The sequence below is a fragment of the Parus major genome, chromosome 15 (assembly GCF_001522545.3).
Source record: "Parus major isolate Abel chromosome 15, Parus_major1.1, whole genome shotgun sequence".
Classification (NCBI taxonomy): Eukaryota; Metazoa; Chordata; class Aves; order Passeriformes; family Paridae; genus Parus; species Parus major.
In genome coordinates this window covers 7,620,343-7,642,741 of record NC_031784.1, presented here as the reverse complement: position 1 = coordinate 7,642,741, position 22,399 = coordinate 7,620,343, and the positions used below count along the sequence as shown (strand labels likewise).

The window sequence follows — 22,399 nt, the reverse complement described above, 5'->3', positions numbered from 1 at the left end:
TTTTTTCTTGTATGGCAGAGCATGAACTGGAGGGTGCATTCTTTGCTTACCTGTAGAGTTTTCTTTCCTGACCAACAGTGTTTGTTCCCTTCTTGCCCAAGGCAGAGGTTTCCCTGTGACAGTGAAATCACACAGGATAATGCTCTACTTGTAAAGGAAATGTGGGGCACCTCCAATATTTGTGTGACTTCAGATGTTTGCGAAGTGTATGCAAGTTGTTTCATAGAATACTGGAATAATTCCCATAAGGGCTGGATTTTGTGTGTGTGTGTGCATGTCTACAGTGTGGTTAGCCTTGAAGCACAGGAAAGAATGTTTGTCTGCTGTTACACATTCCTTTTCTCCCAGAGATTTGTCCCTGGAGCTGTGAAGAGGTTTGCAGTCATCTTGTTCCCACAAAAGTGTTCAGGAGCTGGATTTGTGTGTGGTGCTGGGATCAGATGCCAGAACATATGCTCCTCATCAGTATGTATATGTGCTGCTGTTCATCCATGACTTGGCTTTCCAGAAACACTGTTCTGCATGAACAGTGGAAGGCAGCACTGCATGCTGAGTGGGAAGATTTGGATGCACAGTGCTGACCATAGGGGCTGGGCTGCAGGAAGTGGAACAGATCTGTTGCTTCTGACTTAAGTAAGAGCTGTCTTTGTCTTAGGACTGAACGGGGTGATATTCTTCAGTCCTTCTCTTCTGTATTTCCAGTGCATTAATGGAAATCTGTTATGACCTGCTAACATTCAGCTCTAGACTGCTCTCCCTTCCCTCTGTCCTTATTCCCTGCCTGCAAGGCTGGTACCCAGCAACATCACAGCAGCCAAGTGCCAGGGGTTGCTGGAAGGGAGAGTGCTGAGAAGACGCAGAGATTTTTTTTGCTAACAAGCAAAGCTTGGCTAAGTGTTGGCCAAGAGCTGAAGAGGAAGTGAAACCCTGCACAAACATCTGCAAGGATATAGTGCCAAGAGGGGGAGGAGAATTGTTTAGTTTCTGGCTTGACTATAACTGTCCACTCCTGAAGTCAAAAGAAATAGGAGAAGCTGAGGCTGATGATGATTCTGGAAGAGGGATGTAGCTGTGCTGGGCAGGGCAAGACAGTGCAGGGATGCTCAGGATGGCTGAGACCTCTCTGGATCAGCTGTGGAGCCCTTGGCCTGCCCCAGCCTGGTGCCGTGGCAGCCAGGGCCAAGGAGGGCTTGGGGTTTACGCTTGGAAATGTAGGTGGGAAGCCCTTACTAGAAGTTAACTCCAGTTCTTCACTCAGCTCTTAAATCCGAGCTGTTTGTGTGCACAGTGGCTGATGGCTGTAGCAGCGGTGCTCGCCCTGCCCTGACTCCTGCTGGGGACAGAGGGGCAGCGGCTGCCTGACCCTGCCTGTGCTCTGAGCACTCGGTGCCAAGGACGGGAGGACCTGAGCTTTGGGCTCAGGCCTTTGCTCTTCGGGGGATCTTTGGGAGTGCCCTGTTTGTTTTGCAGCTTGTTATCCAGTGTGTCCGGGGTGTGTGTGTGGAGCAGGGATGGCCCATCTCTGCCTGGCCCCACCCGAGGCAGTCGGTACCGTTCTCCCAGAATGACTCCTGGCAGAGAAACTGGGAGCTGAGAGCGCAGGCTGAGCAAATAAACCACGGGATCATGAGTGCTAGCTCCTGGAGACTGGCCATGAGGAGTGAGCCCGTCCCACTGACCTCTGGATGTTCTCAGTGCAGAAGCAAGGGAGGGGAAAGAGATCCACTCAACTTGTGGGAAAAGAGGCTCCAAGGGTTTAACATCTTTCTTCTGCTTTCTGTGAGGCAAAGCCCGTGGCAGTACAGATGTGGCTCCAGTGATTGCGTTTCATTTTTCCTTGCAGACCTGTGGTGCATGAAGCTGTGTGAACACACATGAGAGCACAAGCCAGGCCTTTTACTGATATAGTTTGTATTGCAATTATTTTTGAGGTTATTCCCAGGCAAGTCACTTTGCTCTCAGCTTTTTGTAATGTCTCCTCACTGTTTCCTCAGTGTGGGAACTATTTTAATCCTTCCTGACGCACTGAGCTCATTCTTGTGTGATATGTACACACATGAAGTCTCTTTAGATCCTGCAGTCTTACATCCACTTTTATTTTCAAATAAATTACATACTACATTAATTATATATTCAGGTGAAATGTGAGTCACAAAGGCATCTGCCTGCCCTACACAGTCACTTTGGCTGTGCTTTCTGTTTGCTTTAAAGCTCTCCTGAGTCTCTGTAAGTGATATGAAGCCCTGGAAATGTGGGTAGGGAGTACTGGAAGTGCACATCTAGACCAATAGTAATTTCTTTCTGCCCAAGGCCTGCTGTAAAAAATGTCAGGCAGATTTATGGCTTTCAAGATCCTATAGATTCTCAGAGGTTCCTGCTGCTTAGAGAGTCTGCTGCCAGCTGGGATTAGACAGTAATGGAAGAAGCATCAGAGCCTTCAGAAGCTGGTATTTGCCCTGTTTTTTTAGGCAGTGGGCTGAATGAAGGCAGCAGGAGTTAATTCAAGAAATGCAGCTGGGCTGCAGCAAAGCCATGCCATGATTGTACAGAGCCAAGATGAGCAGGAATGTGTCATTGGGACAGTGAGAGATGCTGTCAGGGATGATCTCTTGTCTCCCGGCAGTTGTTCTTGCAGTCCTGGCTCTCAGAGATGGTTTCTGTGATGCAGCTGGAACAGTGCTCTGGAGCTGTAGCAAGCAGAAGAGAAACTGCTTGTGTCTCATCCCAAGGTTTATACCTGTGCTGTTCAGCTGCTTTAAAGAGCTCCCCTCTCCTTGAAAGGAGCCCTTGGCAGCACGTGCATTTATGAGGGAAGTGGGTATTGGAGAGGACAATCATTTAGCAGAACTTGGTGCTTTTACTGAGCAGTTAATTCAGGCGCATGCTTGGGAAGCACTCCAGGTTCACTGAGGAGCTGGACCCTCTGGATCAGCTCTAGTGTGCCAGCAGCCCTGGGACTGACACTTCAGAGGCTCAGAACAGGCCCACAGAGGTCAGTGAGAGGCCTGTTTGCTGCATACACCCCAGTAGTGCCACATGGACCTGCTTGGAACCCTGATGACCATCACTGTGCAGCAGGAGTGTGTCCTCTTGTCACCTGGATAAGCCTCATCTGCCCTGCCCCACCACGCTTGGCTCACATCAGGTTCACAGCACTGGATCTTACAGCAATTTGAGTAAACCAGAAGCAACTGGATGGAGCCCAGCGTTCGTGTTCCTCAGTGCTTGCTCTGTTCAGCTGCCAGTCCCTGAGTGGACTTGCATGCCATCTCAGAGCTGTGGGATGGCATTATTTGCAGCAGCTCTCATTAATGTCAGTGAAAGCCTTTCTGTTTGAGATGGTAGGGCGGGTCCTCAGCAGCTGCTCAGATGTTCCAGCCAGTGCCAGGCGTTTTGCTGCCTCGTTTGAATGCCCAGTGTCATCTGAACATCTCCCTGCTCCTCCCGTGGTTGTACTGTCATGGGCAAGTGTCAGGCAATAGGAGAATTGTTCTCTTGATAAACAAGTGACGGTGTTATTGGAGCTGCCCCTCATGTGGCAGCAGTGTAGTTTGTGCATGGGGTTGCTAATGAGGGGTATCATGGGGCTTGTTAGTCTGAAAGCTTAATGAGCCATCTTCTGGTTCTTCTCGAAGTATGTGGATGCCTCTTCCTGTCAGCTGTTCCTGTGCTGCATCTTGCACTTGGTTGTGTTTGGTACTGAAGTGTGTCCCTGTGAGTTAGATCTCACAGCATATATTGGGCATTTTGGAGGACTCAGATCCCATTTGTCATGACATTAATGGCAGTGGACATCCAGGAAATGGCTGGATGAGACTTCTGCTCTCGTTTCATCAGACACCCTGCATATGCTTGAGTGCTGAGCTTCCTTGTGGCTCCAGTGAATCCATGTGTACTGGGTACCTAGAGTTTGTCCTTAGCTGATTAGGGATTTTCCTTCATGACAAATAGCTATTTTTCTTCATTATTTTTCAAAAAACAAAGTAATTAGGGTATCCACCCACCTCTTGGCTGGCATCCTGCAGTAATAGGCCAGCATGTGTTTTCTTCAGAAGAGGAAGAAGGTCTTGCTTTGTATTTTCAAGGCAATGGTTTATAGATGAGCCTAAAGAGCCTGTGAGGCGCAGTGGGATGAGAACCCACTACACAGAGAATAAATCTGAGAAAATAAATCTCAGAAAAAACATCCCAAGAGATTGCTGTTTGGCCTAGCAAGTCAAAGCCCAGGCTAGAAGCCCAAGGGAACCCTTCCTCATTTTGCATGTGACGGTGGTTCCAGGCTTTCCTTGAAGATATTTATCTTTGGATTCCTAAAACATATAAAGGTTTTATTTCACGCTGTGCTGCACATCCTAAGAGCTATTTGTGGGTATCTAATTTGATTTTGCACCCAGTTCTTGTTAAAGAACTTGCTGCAAGTGATAAATGATTCTTGGCCTGTTGTGCTGTCACTTGAGCTGGCATTGCATGGGGGTGCTGGCTCTCTGCTTAACCCATCCACTGGTTGGAGCATTCCCCACACTGCCTCTCTCCCCTGTCTTACCTACATGGCTGTTTCCATTTCCTGTGGGTTGCCTCTCAGGAAAACACAGTCTAGCAAATGCAATTTTTTCCACTCCATTGCTTCCAAGTTCTTTCTAACATCGTGTGTTGCTGCCCCTTGTGTGTCCAACAGCCACAGCGTTTACAGTCAAATGACTTTCTGTCTTCTCTAATATCTTTTTAATCTGGTTTCATTCTGACTTGGAGAAATCCAATGTAATCATCTCAAAGGTGACATCTTCGTGAACTCTGCTACTCCAGTGTCTGCTATGTTAGCATCTCTCATGTTACATCTCATATACTTTACCATTTTTTGTTATTTTCAGATGAGCCCAGAAAGAAATTTATGAAATCAGCAATACCACAGAAGGATTCTCTGGAGGGAGGATTCCACAATTATCTGTTCCTTACAATCAGGACTGTATTAGTGAGTTGCTGATAACGGTTTTTCTACAGGGCAAGTAGAGAGTGTATTGCTGACTCTGACTGGATAAACTTTACTGTGGAAATCAGGACTGAAATAGCAGCAAACACCAGTGTCACAGTGATATTATCAGCTAAGAACAGATGTTATGGACGACCCTGTTTGTTCAGTGACTGGGCTGTGGTCCTGATGCAAGGACAGTATAGGGGCACTAACCTTTTGTGATTGCTTTCTCTCTGTTTTTCAGGGAAGAAATTGTTATCTTAAGGTAGAAAGGATTTTAGGAGGTGTAGAGAATGCACTTTTTAATGTCTGTCTTTTAATAGCCCTCTGCAGGATGTACAGGATGCCTTAGTGTCTGTCTCCTGCAGTCTAGGTGGGTGATAAGGTTTGTTCCTAAGGCTGTTATTTTTAATGAGGAGAGAGGCAAAATGGCAGTCTTGAATTCAGTAGGAAATACCATCCCTGAGACCTTGTCAGGACAATACTCATTCCACATCTGTCCTGGTCAAGTTGGGTTGCCTGGTCTGGCTACAGTATTTTATACTGAATTATAAGTGGTGAGATTTGCCAGAACTGCAGAGCTGGGTAGTAAATCCAGTGCCTTTTTTTTTGTAAGATCAGCTCCAATCTTCTTGTTCCAGTGTGGAGCTCAGTGGGGCCTTGTGACACAGTGGCAGTTACTGAGTGTTTGTTTGCATGACAATGGTGTCTGTGGAGCCTCTCCTGGGCCACAGCCTTGCAGTTTCCCACTGTGCCAGTCCAGGACTGTGGGCTGTTCCTGCCACAAATGAAGTGATCCTGCTTGCAGTACCTCTGAAATTGTCAGCACATTCTGGATTAACCAAGGAACTGACACATTCCTCTGGTCTGGGTCGGTGGTGTGGAGATGAAAGGCAATAGGCTGAAACATGAGCTTTTCTACAAGGGCCATTGTACAATGTAGTTATTTAAAAGGCAAAATTTTTAGGCAATTTGCAATAATAGGAACCAAAGGCCAGCCATCTTTTAATACAGATGAAAGTGCCTACCTCCTTTGAAACTGAGGAGCTAGATACCTCCTGTATTTTTATAAATTTGGCTCTGGTGAGCAGCTTGTCACTGCTCTCCCCCCACCATCCCTCTCTGATCTAAACTGCTGTGTAGCAAGAGCTCTCGCCATCTCCCATGAGGAGGCTACTGCTGCCTCGGCATTTACACACCTGGTGCCAGGCTTACAGTTGCCTTTCATGTGCTGTGGTCCATGGATTAGGTCCAGGAAAGGGGTTGCTGAAGGAAAATAACTGAAAATACTGCAAGAGGTATGTTCCAGGCTGCTCTGAATGACTCTTTCATCTTTGCCTCAAAAAATCAGTGAGAGCTGTAGCTCTGTGAAAGGATCATGGCTGTGCTCAGGAGTGACAGACCCATTTAACATTTTGCTTTCTGTATTGGAACTGAAACTTTTACAGTGTTGCTTCTATTTTTGGAATTTATTCAGCAGAGATGTTCCATTGCGGATTAATCTCATCCCACCTTCTTTTGAAAATTGTCCTCTTTCTTTTCCTTCAGATTTCTCCCTAAACCCCTCCTGTGTCTCCCTGGCAGGAGCTGGCTAGTGGGTTTGCTAGTCACTCTTTATTGCAGTGGCTGTGCTGCCTTCTGACTGCTCTGTGTGCCTGGAAGTTGTTCTGTGTGCTGAGCCCAGGCCCTCTGCGGCTGGGATCGCCTCTGTGCTCCAGCACGCCACTCTTACACAGGGATGTGCTCCCTGGGAGCGTGGAGCTGACTGCAGTCCGCTCTCTGGAGGACAAATCCAGGGCTGAGGAGCTAGGCAGTGCCTTGCCCTGGGGCTTTATGCTCCCATGTGCCTGTCTTTGCTTCACCCAGACTCATCACAGCATGGGAAACTCACACAGGCTTTGCTCTTGCAGATCTTTTCCCTTTTGCAGCGTTGATAGCTTTTGCAGGAGACAGAGAACATGGTGCGGAACTCTCCAGGGTGTCTGGGTACAGGGTGAAGAGCATGACCCTTCATGACTCTCCAGAACTGTATCCTTAAGGGCTCAGCAGACAGCACTGGCCCAGCCAGGGCAGGTGTGGGTGTTTGCAGTGAAGTTCTCTATGCTCAGAGGTGGTGAAGCCACTGAAGCCCAGGATATAACAGCTCTGTCTAGAGGTATTTCTGCCTGGAGGCCATGATTTTTAGGGATACACAGCATACTTTGATGAAGGAATGGCTCTGCTCCCCTGTGAGTCAATCATACCACAACTAAAGCTTTACCAGAGGCACTTGAGCCTCAGGATTCCCCTTAGCCCAAATGTTCAACTTCAGACCTGTTCCTTCTATGTAGTGGTTGGTGTTTCTCAGGGCAGTGGGTGTGAAGCATGCCCTGCTCCACTCATTGCTGTTGGAGCTCTCCCACTGGGAGCTGTCAGAAACTGATCTGTAGAAGCTCTGTGGTTCCTCATCTCCCCAGCAAGGCAGCCTGTCTGTTGGACAGTCACTTCCCCACCAGGTCCTCACTGTGTTGATGACTTCTGCTGGCATCTTACTGAGTTACAGGTGTGAAGCCAGAACTAGCAGAAAGAAGCTGGTGGGAATGCAGCCAGGTGGAACAGCCTGCTGCTTCATCTGCTGAAACCTGTTTGACCTGCAGTGTATTTATTCCTGGTCTGCAGAAGAAGGAGCTACCTGAACAGGCCAGGTCCATGCCTGGTGCCGAGAGAGATTCCTTTCTCTGGTGCCCACTGCTTCTAGAAGGGCTGAAGCCCGCAAGGGGAAGAAAGATCTCACTTTCATTGCAGTTTTAACTGGTTGTTGTCCAGGGCTAGCCTCTGGAAAGAGGCTGAGGAGAAAAGTGCGGTCTGGGAGATGCAGTCATGCTGTACTTCTCCTGCTGTTCAGCCCCAAGGTTGTTGTGTGATCCAAAGAATCTATCACAGGATTGGCAGCACATGCAACCCAGTCTTCCATCTGCTTGAAGGAAGTTTAAAATTATGCAGTATGTGATCTATAGCTGCACTTGAGCATGCTGTGCCCCTTGTTCCTCTAGCCACTGCATTTGCAATAGCTCCTGTTAACCTGTGGGGTTGTGCCCAGTGGCTGCTGTGTCACCAGTGAGGCCAGGGCCATGTGCATGTGTGAGCTGGATTGGATTCCAAACAGGGTATGGATCACAGCAGCTGTATTTGCTGACGAAATGGCCCTATCCAGTGTCTGCCACTGCAGTGCGACTGGAAATTCTGGAAGAGACCCACAAAACCTGGGTGCCTTCCTGTGTTGAGCAAAGTCTGGGGTGAGGGGAAAAACCCATGGCTGTGTAGGAGTATGTGCATATGACAGTGATGTGTGGTGGCTGTTACTGCCTGAGGCACTGCTGGGTACTGTGGTCGGGTTAGAGCTTCCAACAATGAGACACTGATTCATCTGTGGTCAATGTGTTTTTAAAGGAATGCCACTGAACTGTCAGTCTGGTTTCTTCTGGCCAAGTGTGGCCACTGCAAGGCTCCTTTCCTTAGGACTCCTCCATGCTGGTAACCTTAATTTTCATTATCCTTTCTCAGTCTGGTTCCTCAGGCATTTGTGCTGTCTGATCTAGGTGGGAGAATCCTGCTGCCACCTTGGCTGGTGTGGCCACTTGTACAGTGGAGAATGGGGCTGATGGGGCTGTGCTGGAGAAACTGCAGGGTTGTGGTGCTGGTGCTCAGTGCTGCATTGCCAGTACAAACCATTTCCAACCTTGTGTGTGTGGTGAGATAGACTTGGGCTGCTGCAGCTGAAGGTCAGCAGTTGGAGCTGGCACAGGCAGAGCAGAGTAGCTGAGCTCATCTGACAACACCAAGCTGTGATTCTTCCCCAGTGCTCTGCTTGGGTTTGGATTTGTGGATTTGGGGGATGAGTGTAGGCCCATGCAGCTTGTGCCATACCCTGCTGTTAATTCAAAACAGTTTCTGCCAGGTTTGTTCTTGCAGGGGAAGGAGGGAGGGTGGAGGGTTCAGATGGCAGTCGCCTGGGAGGCAGAGATAAATTAAGTGTTGAGCTCTTAATGGAGAACATGCTCCATTGGTTTGGGTTTCCCTCCCCACCCATCCCACTCTTTTAAATCTGTGGCACAGTCTTGGGAGCAGTTTGAGAAGGGAAGTGATTTCAGACTGGAGGAGGTGACCTCATCCGTCTCCAGCTCTGAGGTGGAGCACTGTTTGGAGGCCCAGCCAGAGCTTATGATGCTCTTTGAATGATGCAGGTGAGGGGCTGAGGCTCCAGGAGAGCCCTGTGCCTCCTGCCCAGTGATGTACAGCTGTGTGAGGAGGTGGGAAGTGGGTGATGGCTGTGGGGGTTTTTATCTTTCTACATGCTAGAGTGGGGGGAAGTAGGAAGGAGAAGCAGAGTCTGAAAAACACAGCTGGACGTGTCACACATCAGAGCAGTAAGTTCCTGATGAAAGGTCCAGCCCTGTCCTGCAGGGTGCTGAGCTGTGCCCAGCTGGAAAACACACTAAGTGTGATCATGTGCTGTGTGGAAAGGTGCTGAAGGTATGTGCATGGATGGAAGAGCATCTGCTGGGTTCTTTGAATCTGAGGACCCTGTGGATCAGCAGAAAAGGGGATCAGAGCCCTCCTGGAGGCTTTTCTTTTTGGGACCCAAGATGTCAGTGAGAAATCTGGGAGATCTGGGGATCTGGAGCATGGGGTGAGAGGCAGCTGGAGTGTCAGCTGTAGGTCCAGATAGTGATGAGGAGCACATGAGACCACAGATGCTACTTGCAGAAACTACCAGGTAATTCTGCTTCCTGACATGGCAAAGGGCCCTTCCTCCTGCTTTGATGTCTGCTACTTTGAGGTGGCCGAGATTTTCTGTTGCACAGCTAAAGCCTTGAGTCCTTGGACTCTGCTGTTGTCCAGCAAGCCCAGTTCCATCCTGGATGCTGGAGCTGGTCTGCCAGGTGCAGTTCTGGACTTCAGTAAATGTCCATGTTTTTCAGTCAGGATAGCTTCCAAGTGCTGTCTCACAAGCTGTGTGGGGGTGTCCAGCCACTTCCCCTTAAGCTTAGTTGTCTTCTGGCTCCAGCTCAAGCTGAAGAGATGCTGGGCTGTGGTAAGCTATGGCTGAAAAAATAAAAGCAGTCTTTTCTCATGTCTCTGTGGCTGTGTGGCTGCAGAAACTCCCTGTAGCTGGGTAGGCAGTATTGGAGTGGGATAAATTGACTGGAAGAATTTGCTTTTCTCTTGGCTTTGTCCCAGGTGGCATCAAAACTCTTGGTTGGATAAAAATTCCCTTCTCATCACTGCTAAATAGGGAGAGTTTTAACTGTGGGATCTAGCAAGAGACTTTCTCCAGCCCTCCTGCCCCTGTTGCCTGTTGCAGTGGGAGCAGGGACTGAAAATGAATCCTGTTGTGACCATGTCACAGTGAGGACAAGAGTTTGCAGACTTTCTTCCTTCCTGCCTCAGAATTGTCTCCAGGGAACAATCTCAAAGTGCATGGACAAACAGGTATTTTGTGTTAAAAGCACCTCTTTTTTCCCCTTTGCTCAGCATCCCACAGCTATGCCCATGACACTGATGTGCAGTGACAGGTGACAGGTGCTGGCTGGGTTACAGAGGAGCTCTGCCATGGCTTTGAGAAGGAGTTTGGGTCAGGGGAGCCCCAGGAGAGGTTTGTGCTGCTGTCAGTGGTGATGGGTGCATGGTGCCAGCGCTGGCTGCCTGGCAGGGCTCAGGACATTGGCAGCCCCCTCCATCAGCAGCCTCTGTGTGTGAGCCCCAGCAGCATCCCAGAAAGGGACTATTATCCCCAAGCCTTGCCTGTTGCTGAAGTCAGGAGGGCACAATAAAGATGTGTCCCAGCGGCAGCCTGGAGGGAGCTCGTGTGTCGGGAACAAAAGAGGCTTTGTACCAGGCACTGCCTCTGGTGGGAGGTTTGTCAGCTCTGGAGCTGGGATGGTAACTCAGGGCTCTGTGCCCAGCCCTGCTGTGCTGCTCAGGGCCTTCCCTGATTCAGGGCAGGGTCACTGCTTCTTCCTTCACTGGGGGAGGTCTTGGCAGCAGATCCTGCTTGCCTGAGCACAGCTTTGCCCGGTGGGCTGGGAACTGCAGGAGGCAGGGCTCCCCTGGTCTCTCAGTTTAGCAGCCCTGTGCACTGTGGCCTGAAGCTGTGTGTGCTCTCTGCAATGTGTTAACTTGTGGGAGCAGCCTCAGGATGACTGGGACAGGGCTGTAATGGACAAGGATGGCTGTGTCACTCAATCTGGAGCTTTGAGGAGAAATGTCTCCTGGGAAGATTTCAGCAGAGCAGGGCTGAGTGGGACAGCTTGACAATATGTGATAGCAAAGCAAAGGCAGATTGGAGAAGCAAGAGAAGCTCCTGTTCTTGGGCTGTTACACCAGACACATGAGCTACAGGAGGATACACTTTAGAGAAAGCTCTTTTCCTGCTATTGAGAATGGACCTGAGGTCATGTGCCGTGTTGTAGGGCTGAGCATGGTGGTGCCTGCCAAGTGATCCAGAATTGCCCTCTCCAGAGGGGTGCGGCTGGAGGTGAGATAATCAAAACCACAATGGGGCAGAGAAGCTGGTGATGGGTTTTGGACAGTAAGACAAGATCATGTTGGGAAGGATCCCTCCATGAAGCTGTGTAGGATGCTTTAGGATTTTGGTTTTGTGACAGTTTTGTCCAGTCAATTGCTGCTACTGCAGTATCACAGGGTGTTACTGTTAGTGTGTTTTATTCTTGCTATGTCCTGATACTCCATTCTTTCTCACCTAAGAGCAATGTTCTCCAGGAACACTCAGTTCTGCTCTCCCCAGTCAAGACTAGGAAGATTTTGTTGTGAAAGAATGGAGAACTTAGTATATGTTGTACTGCTCTCTACTGTTTTTCTGAGTCCACCACAGGCACCAGATCTTCCAAATGGAAGGAATCTCTGAAGGGAATTGCAGGGCCCATGGGCAGGCTGAGAGAAACAATGTCTCTTCTAGCTCCAAAAAAATGTGTGCTCAGAGAGGAAGCAGCAAACACAGGAAAAGGGTAGTTGCTGAACACAAACTGCCAAGAATTAAGCAATCTGTTTCGTAGTATGAAATCTCCTGTTGAGCAAGAAGACTATTTTCCCTCCCAAGCAGGTGTGACTGGTAAAGCAAGGTGGCAAAGTTGTCCCAGAGTTCAGCTGCCAAACAGGACCTGTACTTCCATAGCCCTCCCCACACAGGGTGTCCCCAGTTTTTATACCTTTCTTCCTGCTACCTTTTTTGGAAGCTGCCTAGACTCTCCCATGGTGCCTGCTGCCATTTTCATCTCCACTCTGTGCTTTTGTGCTGCACAGGCACCACTAGCACATTTGGCTCTTTGTTGAGGCAGCTGGCTACATGGTTGGCCTGAGAAGCATGTACACAGAAATGAATGTGTAGAAAAGGTGTCTGGATAAAGATTTCTTAAACATGATTTCTGCAGGGCCCTGATACAGAAAAAAACAGGGCCTGGTAGCTGTTAATTTAGGGATCCTGGCTTATCAGTGGTAGATTCCTTTTGGCTTTGAGAGGGCAGGCCAAGAGATGTGGGGTCAGCTTTATCAACCCCTCCTCTGCTGTGGTGCCATGTAGAGCAGTAATTTGGTGTAGTTGCTCTTGGGAGCAAATCCTCTGTTCCTTCAGGGAAGTGGCCTGTAGGTGGCTAAAGATGGAGCTTGGTCTCAAAATTAAAGAGGGAGGGCTACAATGCCTCCCAGGTGTTCATTTGCAGAAGGTAGGTGTTAGGTCACTGAGGAGGGTGAATTTGGTCTCTGTCCCAACTGGCTGGCTGTTCACTCCCTGTGTACTCAGGAGAGCAAACCCTCTCTAGAGTCCTTTGCTGTGTAGCTGCTCCTGTGAGCCAGCACATAAATGGAAACAGATGGCTCCATCTCAGCGGTTAGCAGGAATCTCTCACTGCTGCAAAACTGTTAATGAAGTCTGGGGCTGGACTGAAGCAGACAAGGCTGCTGTGCTGGTGGGCTGTGCTGGGGTGCCTATTACTGCCCCTCTGTCACAAGAGCACCAAGACTGCTGAGTAGACCCCCAGCCTGGCAAGCTGCTGTGTCCTGCAGCAGCCTCAGACTGGGTACTGCAGAGCCACTGGGACCTGTCAGTGTCCACCAGTCTTGGTAAATGATCTGTGTGGTCATCTTTACTGTGGGTTCCAGACCTTGCAATTTGCACCTGTGTTATGGAAGGGCATGGGGAGCCCTCTAGTATCTGACACAATCCCTATTGAGACTCTCAGCCAGATACTTCTTCATCTAAGCTTCTTTGCTCTGTTTCACTACAAACTCAGGATAACTAGTCTTATTTTTGCCATGCTGGTCAACATCCCCCTGATAAGGAGAAGCAACACTCAGCACTTACTGACTATTACTCCTAATCTTGGATGAAACTGTTTAAATTCCCTTTGACAGGACAGTTTGATTTAGATGTTCAGTGACTTGAAGTTTTCTCCCATCATCACATAAAATGTGAATCTCCAGTCGCACTGCAGAGCACAGGGAAGTGGTGAGTTGTGCAGCAAAGGTGTAACCAGGCTTGGTGTTTGCTGGAGCAAGCAGGTGATGAAGAAAGGGAGAGAAAGGTGTTGGAAAGCATTTCTTGATTCTGTTTCTGATTATTCTGACAGCTACACCCCAGGCACGGCCTTGGTGTCTGCGATGGCAGGGTACAAAGAGCCGATGTGAATGCTGGATGGCTGCACAACACAGGCAAGTGGGGAACAATCCTGGTTCCCAGCTGCCTTGCTGCCCTTACCTTTTCTTCTTCATTCATGCAGCAAACTGCCAGGCTCTGTATCTGCCTGGGTGGTCCCACAGCTGTTCCAGTGGCCCACAACACAGCTGTGCCAGGGACCTCCCCGGGCAGCCGGGGCTGTGGTGCCGTTTGGGGACACCGCGCCGTGCTGCCACCACGCTCCGGCGTGGGCAGCGGTGTGTGCCAGGCCCTGGGAAGCCTGGCCAGGCCACAAAAGGTGCAAGAAGCACTGACTGTTCAATGGCTGCAATGTCTCAGCCTCGTGGCCTGTGAGCCTGGCACAGCTGGGTAATGCTCCATCCAGCTCCTGGTGGGCAGCCAGCAGTGGGCTGGCATGGCTCACAGGGGAGTCAGCTGCAAGCTCCTGGAATCTTCTAAAAGGCATTTCAAAGCCCCTTGCATGGAGCAGGCAGCAGTTTGGTTTTTGCAGCCAGATGCAGAATAGAAGCTACCAAGCTCAGTCAGTGATGTGAAGCTGCTGGAAGTCTTGATGGTTTGCACTGGAGGGCTGTAAGCTCCGTGCTGTGCATGGATTCAGAACATTGCCTGTGGAGAACACAGGATGTCATAGGGTACAAGAGGACAGAATTGAAAGATTGTCTCTGAATTCTTCTGTGAGGGGGAAACTGTGAGAAAGTTGTGGATCCCAGCAGGATAAGTCCTCTCTGTCTTGTTTCACTTTCAGGTGAAACTGATGTGTCTGTGCATCTCTGCAGGTCCTGGGGATGCTTGTGCAACCACCAGGGCTTCAGTTATCAGTACTGCTTCCCAGAAAGCCACTTCTTAGTGGCAGGGGAGGACAGACAATCTTGTATGCTCAGTGAGGATCTCTTTGGACACTTCATTTGGGCACACAATCCTCTCGTGCTCTGGGAGCTCTGAGGTACAGCTGTTAAATTACCCCAATTTCATCATTGCTCCATCTCTTCCTCAGGTTTCCTGCAGGAGGGTGTTATGATCTTTTTCTGAGAGCATCTCACACCATGGCTGAGAATCAGGTATGCTTGTTTAGGTCCTGCCCAAAAGGAGTGTTTGGCACCACTACTCATAAATGAAAGTGTGCTGCAACCCCAGTCCAGCTGATTGCATACTCCTACTGATTAGCTAATTGCTTCCAATTGCTAATAGCATCGCACTCATTGAATTCATGCTGTGATTTCTGTGTCACCTGGGGAAAAGGGGCAGGGTGCAGCTGAGGAAGGAAAGCCTGTGTTTGCCAGGCTGAAAAGGACAAGTGCTACTGCAGTGAAGCACTCAGATCATCATGCAGTTCATTCTGCTGTTCATACTGAACCAAGAACAACATCCTGGGGAGGAAGGGAGCAGAATTTCCCTCTGACTAATGCTGCTGGATTGTGCAGGGCTGTGGGGGAACTGCCAGCCAGAGAAACCATCAGGAGGAGAAAGGAAAGGGAATTTAATTATCCATCTGCAAAGACAGATGCTAGTCCCGACAGAGGGCCCAGCCCTGGGCAGACTGATGTGGGCAGTGATGTTTGCACAGACTGTTTTTATGGCGGGGCTGGAAAATGGGCTCCTGGGGGTCCCCTCTGGGAGAGCAGATGGTCCAGCACACATCACAGTGAGCTGGGGAAGACTGCAAGGCACACAGCTGCTTTTGCCGGGAGCACTGGCCCGTGCTAGGCTGCGAGGGATGGCACTTTGCAGCCAGGTATGGCTGTGTTGTGTGGAGATGGAGGTGGAGCACAGGCAGAGCTGTGCTGGTGCAGAGGGAGGAAGATGAGTGCATGGCTCCTTCTCAGCAGGCTCATCTCAATCAAGTGGGCTGGGGCTGCAAGCCCAGGGGTGAGGGTGGGATGGAAGGGGAAGGTGCCTGTGTGTGTACCTCTGCTGTCTCAAGGTGCACAAGGACTCTGCTTGGTGTTATTGAGTGTGTAGAGGCAGCCGACAGCAGGGAGGGAGGATGTGTGGCCTGAGCCTGGGCGTCTGAGTCCTTGATGGAAGATCTGCAGGAGGCTCCCTATGAAGGAGAAGGTGCCTCTACCTCTGGGTTCTGCAGAGCTTTTCCAGGTTGTTGCTCACACAGTCTGAGGCCAGCTTTTCTCTCCTGGGGTGCCTCCCAGAACTGAAGGTTGCTTTAGAGACCTGCCTTTTCCTCCTTAATGAAATTTAAAATTATTTGGTGAGCTGAGTGGGCTTATTCTCTCTTGTGGGCATCAGCTACTCATAAAGTTATGTTAATTGTAGCTATAAGATAGAGGTTGAGAGTTCTCCCAAGACAGTTGGCTTTCATTCTCCCCCAAGTTTTCAGGAGCCTGCTGGGAGGACAGCGGGGTTAAGAAACATCTCCTTGCAGACCTGGGAGTATTCATGAGATGGCTGAACTGGGAATGAATCAGGAGAATTTCTGCTTTAGTGGAGCATATTTGTTGTCCACTGTCTTGCTCTCCATGGTCTGTGCCCAGTGTGCTGCTTGCAGGTGTGGTGCCCCAACCTGGACTGTCTTCCCCTGTGATACCCTTGGATTAGCTCCTGCTGGACCAGGTGTAGGTGTCTCACAATGCTCAGAGGCCATGATGTCCTCTCCGGTTCAGGATTCAGCCTCTTTGGTAGACAGGCCTGATCCTGCATCCCTTACTCACGTGAGCAGTCGTCTCTATGTCAAAGGGACTACTCGGTGAGTAAGGATCGCAGGATTGGGACCACTACCTGTAACATAAACTGCACCTTCTGTAGGATCCTGTCCCCAGCCTTTTCCTATTCATGTATGTTAACATGCATCAAGAACTTCCAAAACTGATGTTCTTGTCATTTGGATGGAGAACCTGAGAGCTGGAAGAAGCAGTGCCTTTCCTTTGCAGAGGATAAATCACCATTATTTTCCATCCTCTTCCACGCTATCAGCCCAGCCAGCTCCTCTGCCCCAGAGCAATGTGTACCTGTTTGTTCTCTCAAACACTGTTGTGCCTGGCTTCCCAGGGCTGGCAGGATTCTGCTCTGCCTCTCCCTGGTTTTCCCAGCTGTAGCTTTGACATGGGAGGCAAGGCATCTATTTAAGCCTGATTTGTGCTGCAAAGCTGGAGGATGGGTCGGAGGAAGACATGAGCAGCAGTAGTGTCAAGACTGCCTCAGACCTTCCTGCACCACCTGGTTTCTCCTTCTGTCTTAACAGGCTAAATTTGGAAACCTCTGTCCTGTGCTAAGGAATGTGTTTGCAGTCGGAGGAAGCAGTGAGGGTGGCAGGTTTGACCTGTACGTTAGATTTCCGTGTGCCCCTGGCCAGGGGAGCCGCCTGGGCGCTCCCCGCTCGGACACGGCCCTTGTGTGGGCTGGCTTCTTCCCTCCCGCGGAACGCTCCGGTACCGAACCGCGGCTCCTCCCGTGGAGAGGAGCGGGCAGCGACCGAGGGGCTGCTGGAAGAGATCCAGCCAGCTCCACGTCTGCCCACTTTGTTATATCGTGCAGATTATCCTAAATGAGGAGCTGGGTGTGAGAAGCTCTGTGAACTCGCTCCAGAGCAAGTCACGAGTTTAAACAAGGAGGAGGTAAATTACGGTCGTCGCTCTTTTTTAAGAGCTGGAAGTGGAGGCATGGCATGAGTCACACAGTGCTTCTTGGGAAGCACAAGGCGGTTCAAGTGGAAGCAGAGAGCATAAATATGTTTGAAATTGAATTGGATACATTTCTGGAGGGATTATGTGACAAAGCAGCCAGCAGTGATCCTTGAGCAGAAATTAGAAATTTAACCTGTGGCATAGGTAAAAGAAAAGATGAGATCTGGCTGCTGTGCAGATTGTGCTTGTGGCACTGAACATACAGGGGATTAATCCTGTGCTTTGGGATGTCTGCATTTCTTGCCTGGTATCTTGCTTTTTCCTGAGCATCACAGGATAAAGCCTGGCTAAAGCATCAGGGCTCTGGTGCTCCCTTGAAGCCACTTACATGAAGCCTTGCTTGCAAGCTTGAGGTTAAATTATTCATCAGAGTTTAGATCAGCAAGGCTTTTTCCCTTGGATCAGGTCAGCAGGAGCCTCAGGGTGAGTGTGCAGCTCTGCTGGTGATGGAGCAGCAGGGTTCAGACCTTGCGATACCTGTGAGATTCATCTGTCTGAAGTCAGCATTGATGTTCCTTATAGTGGGAGAGGAGGCCAACAGGAGAAGAAGGTGGTAACTGAGCCCTGGAGGTTCCCACCTATGCACCTGCATGGAAGATATCAGCTGTTCCTCAGCTTCCATTGCCCTGGTCCAAACTGGGAATGGGATTACTGCCTGCTGCTGCTTCTTTTCAGCTTGAGCAAACATCTTCTCTGGAACTGCCCTTCCCTTTGTCCTAGAAAACAGCCAGGAAGAAAATTTCCCTTCTGTGGGGAATTCTGAAAATAGCTTAGCTGCTTCAGAGGAAGAAACATAAATGCTGTTATTACTTGACTGTTCTGACCCTGCCAAGCCATGGATATGCAGTTTCACCACTCTTCTGTGCCGACCAGGCTGGCTGGGTGCATCCCTGGTGGGACCCTGTTGCCTGGCTCTGTGCTGCTCAAGAGCATCTCTCTGGATCAGGCTGAAGTTTTTTCCTTTCATGACATGCTCCTGGTTATTCACCCAAGGATGGAGCCTGAGCATCTCTGCTAGTAAAAACAGCTCCCCTGCAGGTGGAGAACTTCTCTGCTGTCACAGTTTGACAAAGAGCTGGTCTGTGAGGTGGGAAGGACTCGGTGCACCCCTTGCCTGTGTTGCCCTTGCTGACTTGTTTGGCAGGTTGGGGTTGTCTGCTCTGACACTCAGAAACCTGGATCCTGCAGCCAGTTTGACCCCTGAGCTGCTGCTGTGAGCACTTGCTTGGAGAGGAATTTAGACATGCCAGTGGAAAAAAACTCTCTGGACTTGCTCTACATCTTGGAAGTGCCAAGTTTTTTCCTGCTGAGCTCTGCTGCACACTGCACGAGATGTTTTTGTTCTTTTGAGGATGGTGTACATCAGATTTCTTGTTGGAGGAGCAGTGAGCATTTCTAAGGGCTGTGTGGAAAGAGGATTGTGATCAGAAAGGACAGGGGCAAAACAAAATTGGCTTGGCTGTCTTTGGGAAGTTTGGACACATTAGCCTGAGCCAACAGCTCTGGGTGTGTCATGTGGCACATCTGAGGGACAAAAACGAGTCTGTCATTTATGGTCTGGTGACTCTGAGGATGCCAGATGAGCATCTCTAGGAGGGACAGGAGAGGCTGAAACCAGTTGACTGTCCTTCAGCAAGTAATGCTATGGAAGCCATAGCATTGGCCACTCAGTCTTGAAATGATCTCTGTAGCCAAGACCTACTTTCCTGTTTCTTTCACTAATCTGCTTTCTGAGTTGTCAGACATCACCTTCTGACTGGAATTCCTCCCTGGCTGCCAGTCCTGACAGCATGTGCAGTGTGTGAGAGCTCAAGGCACTCGGGAGACAGTAGTTCCTTGTTCCTCTCTGTGCTGTCAGCACAGCTCCTGGGGCCATGAACAACACTGTGGTTTCGTTGCAACCAAATCATTGTTGACTTCATCTGTGATCCCAGCCCAAAAGAATGTTCTGTTTCGGTGCAGTGGGCTCGTGGGGACATTGCATATCTCCATGTGCCTTTGGAAGATGCTTGTGGTTGGTGGCCATGTGGCCTGTGGCCCTCACACAAGGGTTTTCCAAGCCATGAGAATTCATGGGGGTTGGAGAGGGTTTGCTTGCAGCTACTGTGGTTTATGGTGTGGAAGGACTGGTGAAACCTTCTGTTATCTTAAGAAGGTTTGGATGTACCTTGGGTGTGCCACAAGCCATTGCTCTTGCTGCCCAGTGCAGGCAGCGTGGTGCTGTCACTGCTCCTCAGTCATGTGCCAGTTGAAGACCTTGGTGGCAGAGTCCTGGAAAGCAAGGATTAGGTGAATCAAGGAGGAAGAAGAGGTATCATGAGCATGGCCTGACCTACTACTGAACAGGGAGACTAATCCAGGGCTGTCAGCTCCCTGGGAAATGGAGCAGTGCTGCAGAGTGAGGGAAGAGCCACCAAACAGGGATGTGTCCTGCCACATCTGGATCTCAGTCTAGGCCTTCTGCTTGACTGCTACACACAAACAACTGGGAACAAAACTCAGTGGGTGTAATTAAGGATGCTGCTGGTGGAGCAGGGTGATTTGGAGAAGGGTTTCATGTGTGTGGTATGACAGCTGTTGTATGGCAGGAGTCTTCCTGCTCTGGGGGTCCTTCCCAGTTCCTCCTTTTTTTTTTTTTTTTTTGAATAAAATAAGACCTTGTGCCTGTGACTTCTGACATCACCCTCCAGCAGCTTGCAGGATGGCAGCATAGGTAAAACATGGGGAGTTTTTTCCCCTCTTCTTTCCTTTGCACACTCAAAGACCACTGGACCTTATAGTGACTCAGTACCTTATAACAGAACCTGGTATCAGCCAGGCTTGGGGTACATGTTAGAGGCCTGGGTTGTAGCCCAAGGTGACCAGGGCAGGCCCTGCTGGTCTGGCACTCTGTGAAGTCACTGCGGGAGCCCTGCAGATCCCAGAGGAGCAGCAGGAGCTGTGGCTGAGAGCAAGGCAGGAGTATGGCTGCAGCCTCTGTCCTTCCCATTGGAGAGCAGAAAGCTGCTCAGGAGCCCGTGGGGCAAGGGACAGGTTCCTCCAGCACCACCAGTGCTGTCATCTCCTGTCATTTCATTATACATGCTGTGGTATTAACCCCCTGGTTTCCAGACTGCTGTGATTATATGAAATTAGGAGCTTTTGTCTGTTTTATATGAATTCCTGTTCAGTTTCTATGGCTGCACAGAAAAGCTGGAAGGCATATTTTATAGAAAGGTTCAGAACCCAGACTTGAGATTTGAGATTTTGACTTTTTTGATATGCTGAGCTGCTGTTGGGTTGGGTTCATCTTCTTAATGAACACACAGATACTTCCTTATTCTGAAACGTCTTCAGAGCTTGAATGGTTGCTGTAAGATCCAGAATGCATCTGCTGCTATTCCAGTTGAATTCAGAGATGAGGCTGCAATAGAACCTGGGCTAGACTAGAGATCAGCCTGCACCACGTGGGGACAGACCCGCATCAAACAGGATTGCGATCTGGGGGTTATATTTGAACCCTGCGTTTTCGAGGTTTTGTGAACCCTCGAGACCTTCACCCACACAGCCAGAAGCAGCCCAATTTTGCTGAGAGCAGGTTTCCTCCAGCAAACCTTTGTCTCGGCCGCGTCAGGCAGGGTGTGTAAGAAATCCTCCAGCTGAATAGGCCCATCTGTCACGCGGAGTCAGACTGATGGCAGGGCCAGCATCCGGTACGTGCTCAGCCTCTCCGCGGGACACTGGCGGGGCGAGAGCCATCGCCTCTGGCCTGCGGCCGCCGTGGCCTTTGTCCTGTCCTCGCTGGCAGGCTCCTCCCGCGGCACAGGCGGAGGCAGGAAATCCCGGGCAGCTGCCTGGGAGCCTCCTCGCCTTTCCTCGCCTCTCCTCGGCTCTCCTCCTCGGCACCGAGGCGAGCCGAGCCAGCCCTGCGTGTGTGTGCACGCGTAGGCGGGGGGGCTGCCGCATGGATTTAGCGAAGGCTGGGAGGGAACACATGGGTTGGGGTTTTTCCCTTGGCCCGCGGTGGCTGTCCGTCCGTCCTGCCAGCCGCAGTTATGGATTCGATCATTATTCAGGAGCGGTTAGTGGAGCGGCTGCTGTCTCCCCGGACGCAGGCACAGCGAAGCCACCCAGGCAAGCTGAAGGTACAGGGATGTATTTATAGCACTGCGCGAGCCGGGGAGCAGCGGGGACAGGAGGGGGGAGGATGGTGCCCGAGAAGACGCGCGCAGCACAAGATGAGACCTCTGAGGAGCAGAGGAGCGGAAAGACGCCGGTAAGGGAGGGACGGCGGGCACGGAAAGGAGGGGAGCAGCCCCCGCGGGCACGGTGGGCAGCGGGGAGATGCGCGACGCTTTTGTGCGGGTGTTCGATTCCCGGGCTGAATGGCGTGTGCGTGCATGGGGGGGCTCAGGGCAGGAGTCAGCGCTATGTATGCCCACACGCAGTCCGATTTGTGTTAATTAACACCGTGTTAATGCTGTGCTTTGCTGGCCGCGTTCCTTCTCTTCAGCAAATGCTGGTGGGTGAGTGGTTTTGCCGATACTCCTGTGCTCAGCCCCAGGCCCGAGGAGCAGATGTCCGTGGCAGATGCCTCGGGGGCTGTTTGTGTTGTGAATTTATGCAGCTTTCTGCAATGAAAGGAAGCAAAGGGTCTGCCTCTCGTCCAGGGCTGGGCTGTGCTGTTTCGTGCGGACGCGGATGTGGCGGCCGTGCCTGGCCGGAGGGGAAAGGCTGGAGGAAGGGCAGCCTGGGAGGGAGCTGGATGGCTTGTGCTGAAGGCTCTGACACCGAGGGCCCCTTCCCCCTGAAGTGGCAGAGCCAGAGGCGCCTAGCACAGCTCCATCATTTCTGGGGCTTGCTCCAGACCTTGACAGAGATTATTCTTCAGATTTGCTGTGGTCCCATGATGTTTAATTTTAGCCCTTTTGAATATACCCAGCAAGGCCCCTTTTATCCCTAGGCTGAGTGGTGAAGTCACGTGAGGTCTGGGTTGGTTTAAAAAACACATCCACCAGAGACGTGAGGAGGGAATTGGGAAGGACAGGAGCGATGGAGACTGTACTCTGCCTTAGAGATACAGACAGCCCTGTGAATACCTCAGTACCAGGACAGCTTCTTCTC

General features: G+C 50.5%; 1 protein-coding gene across 4 annotated transcripts in view; it reads left to right on the top strand.

Moving 5' to 3' along the window:
- Positions 1–22,399, top strand: part of SEPTIN5 (septin 5) — a 42,388-nt gene that overhangs the window by 5,771 nt on the left and 14,218 nt on the right. The window contains exon 3 of one of the 4 annotated variants that reach the window (XM_015644238.1): positions 14,656–14,719. The exons of 1 other annotated variant lie outside the window; for it this stretch is intronic. In XM_015644238.1, coding sequence (XP_015499724.1) covers positions 14,705–14,719 — 15 coding nt within the window. In that variant the 5' untranslated portion in view covers positions 14,656–14,704. Of the gene's footprint in view, positions 1–14,655; positions 14,720–21,114; positions 21,421–21,453; positions 21,552–22,399 lie in introns of those variants that run through there. 2 more of the 4 variants (XM_015644234.2, XM_015644236.2) reach the window with 2 other exon arrangements.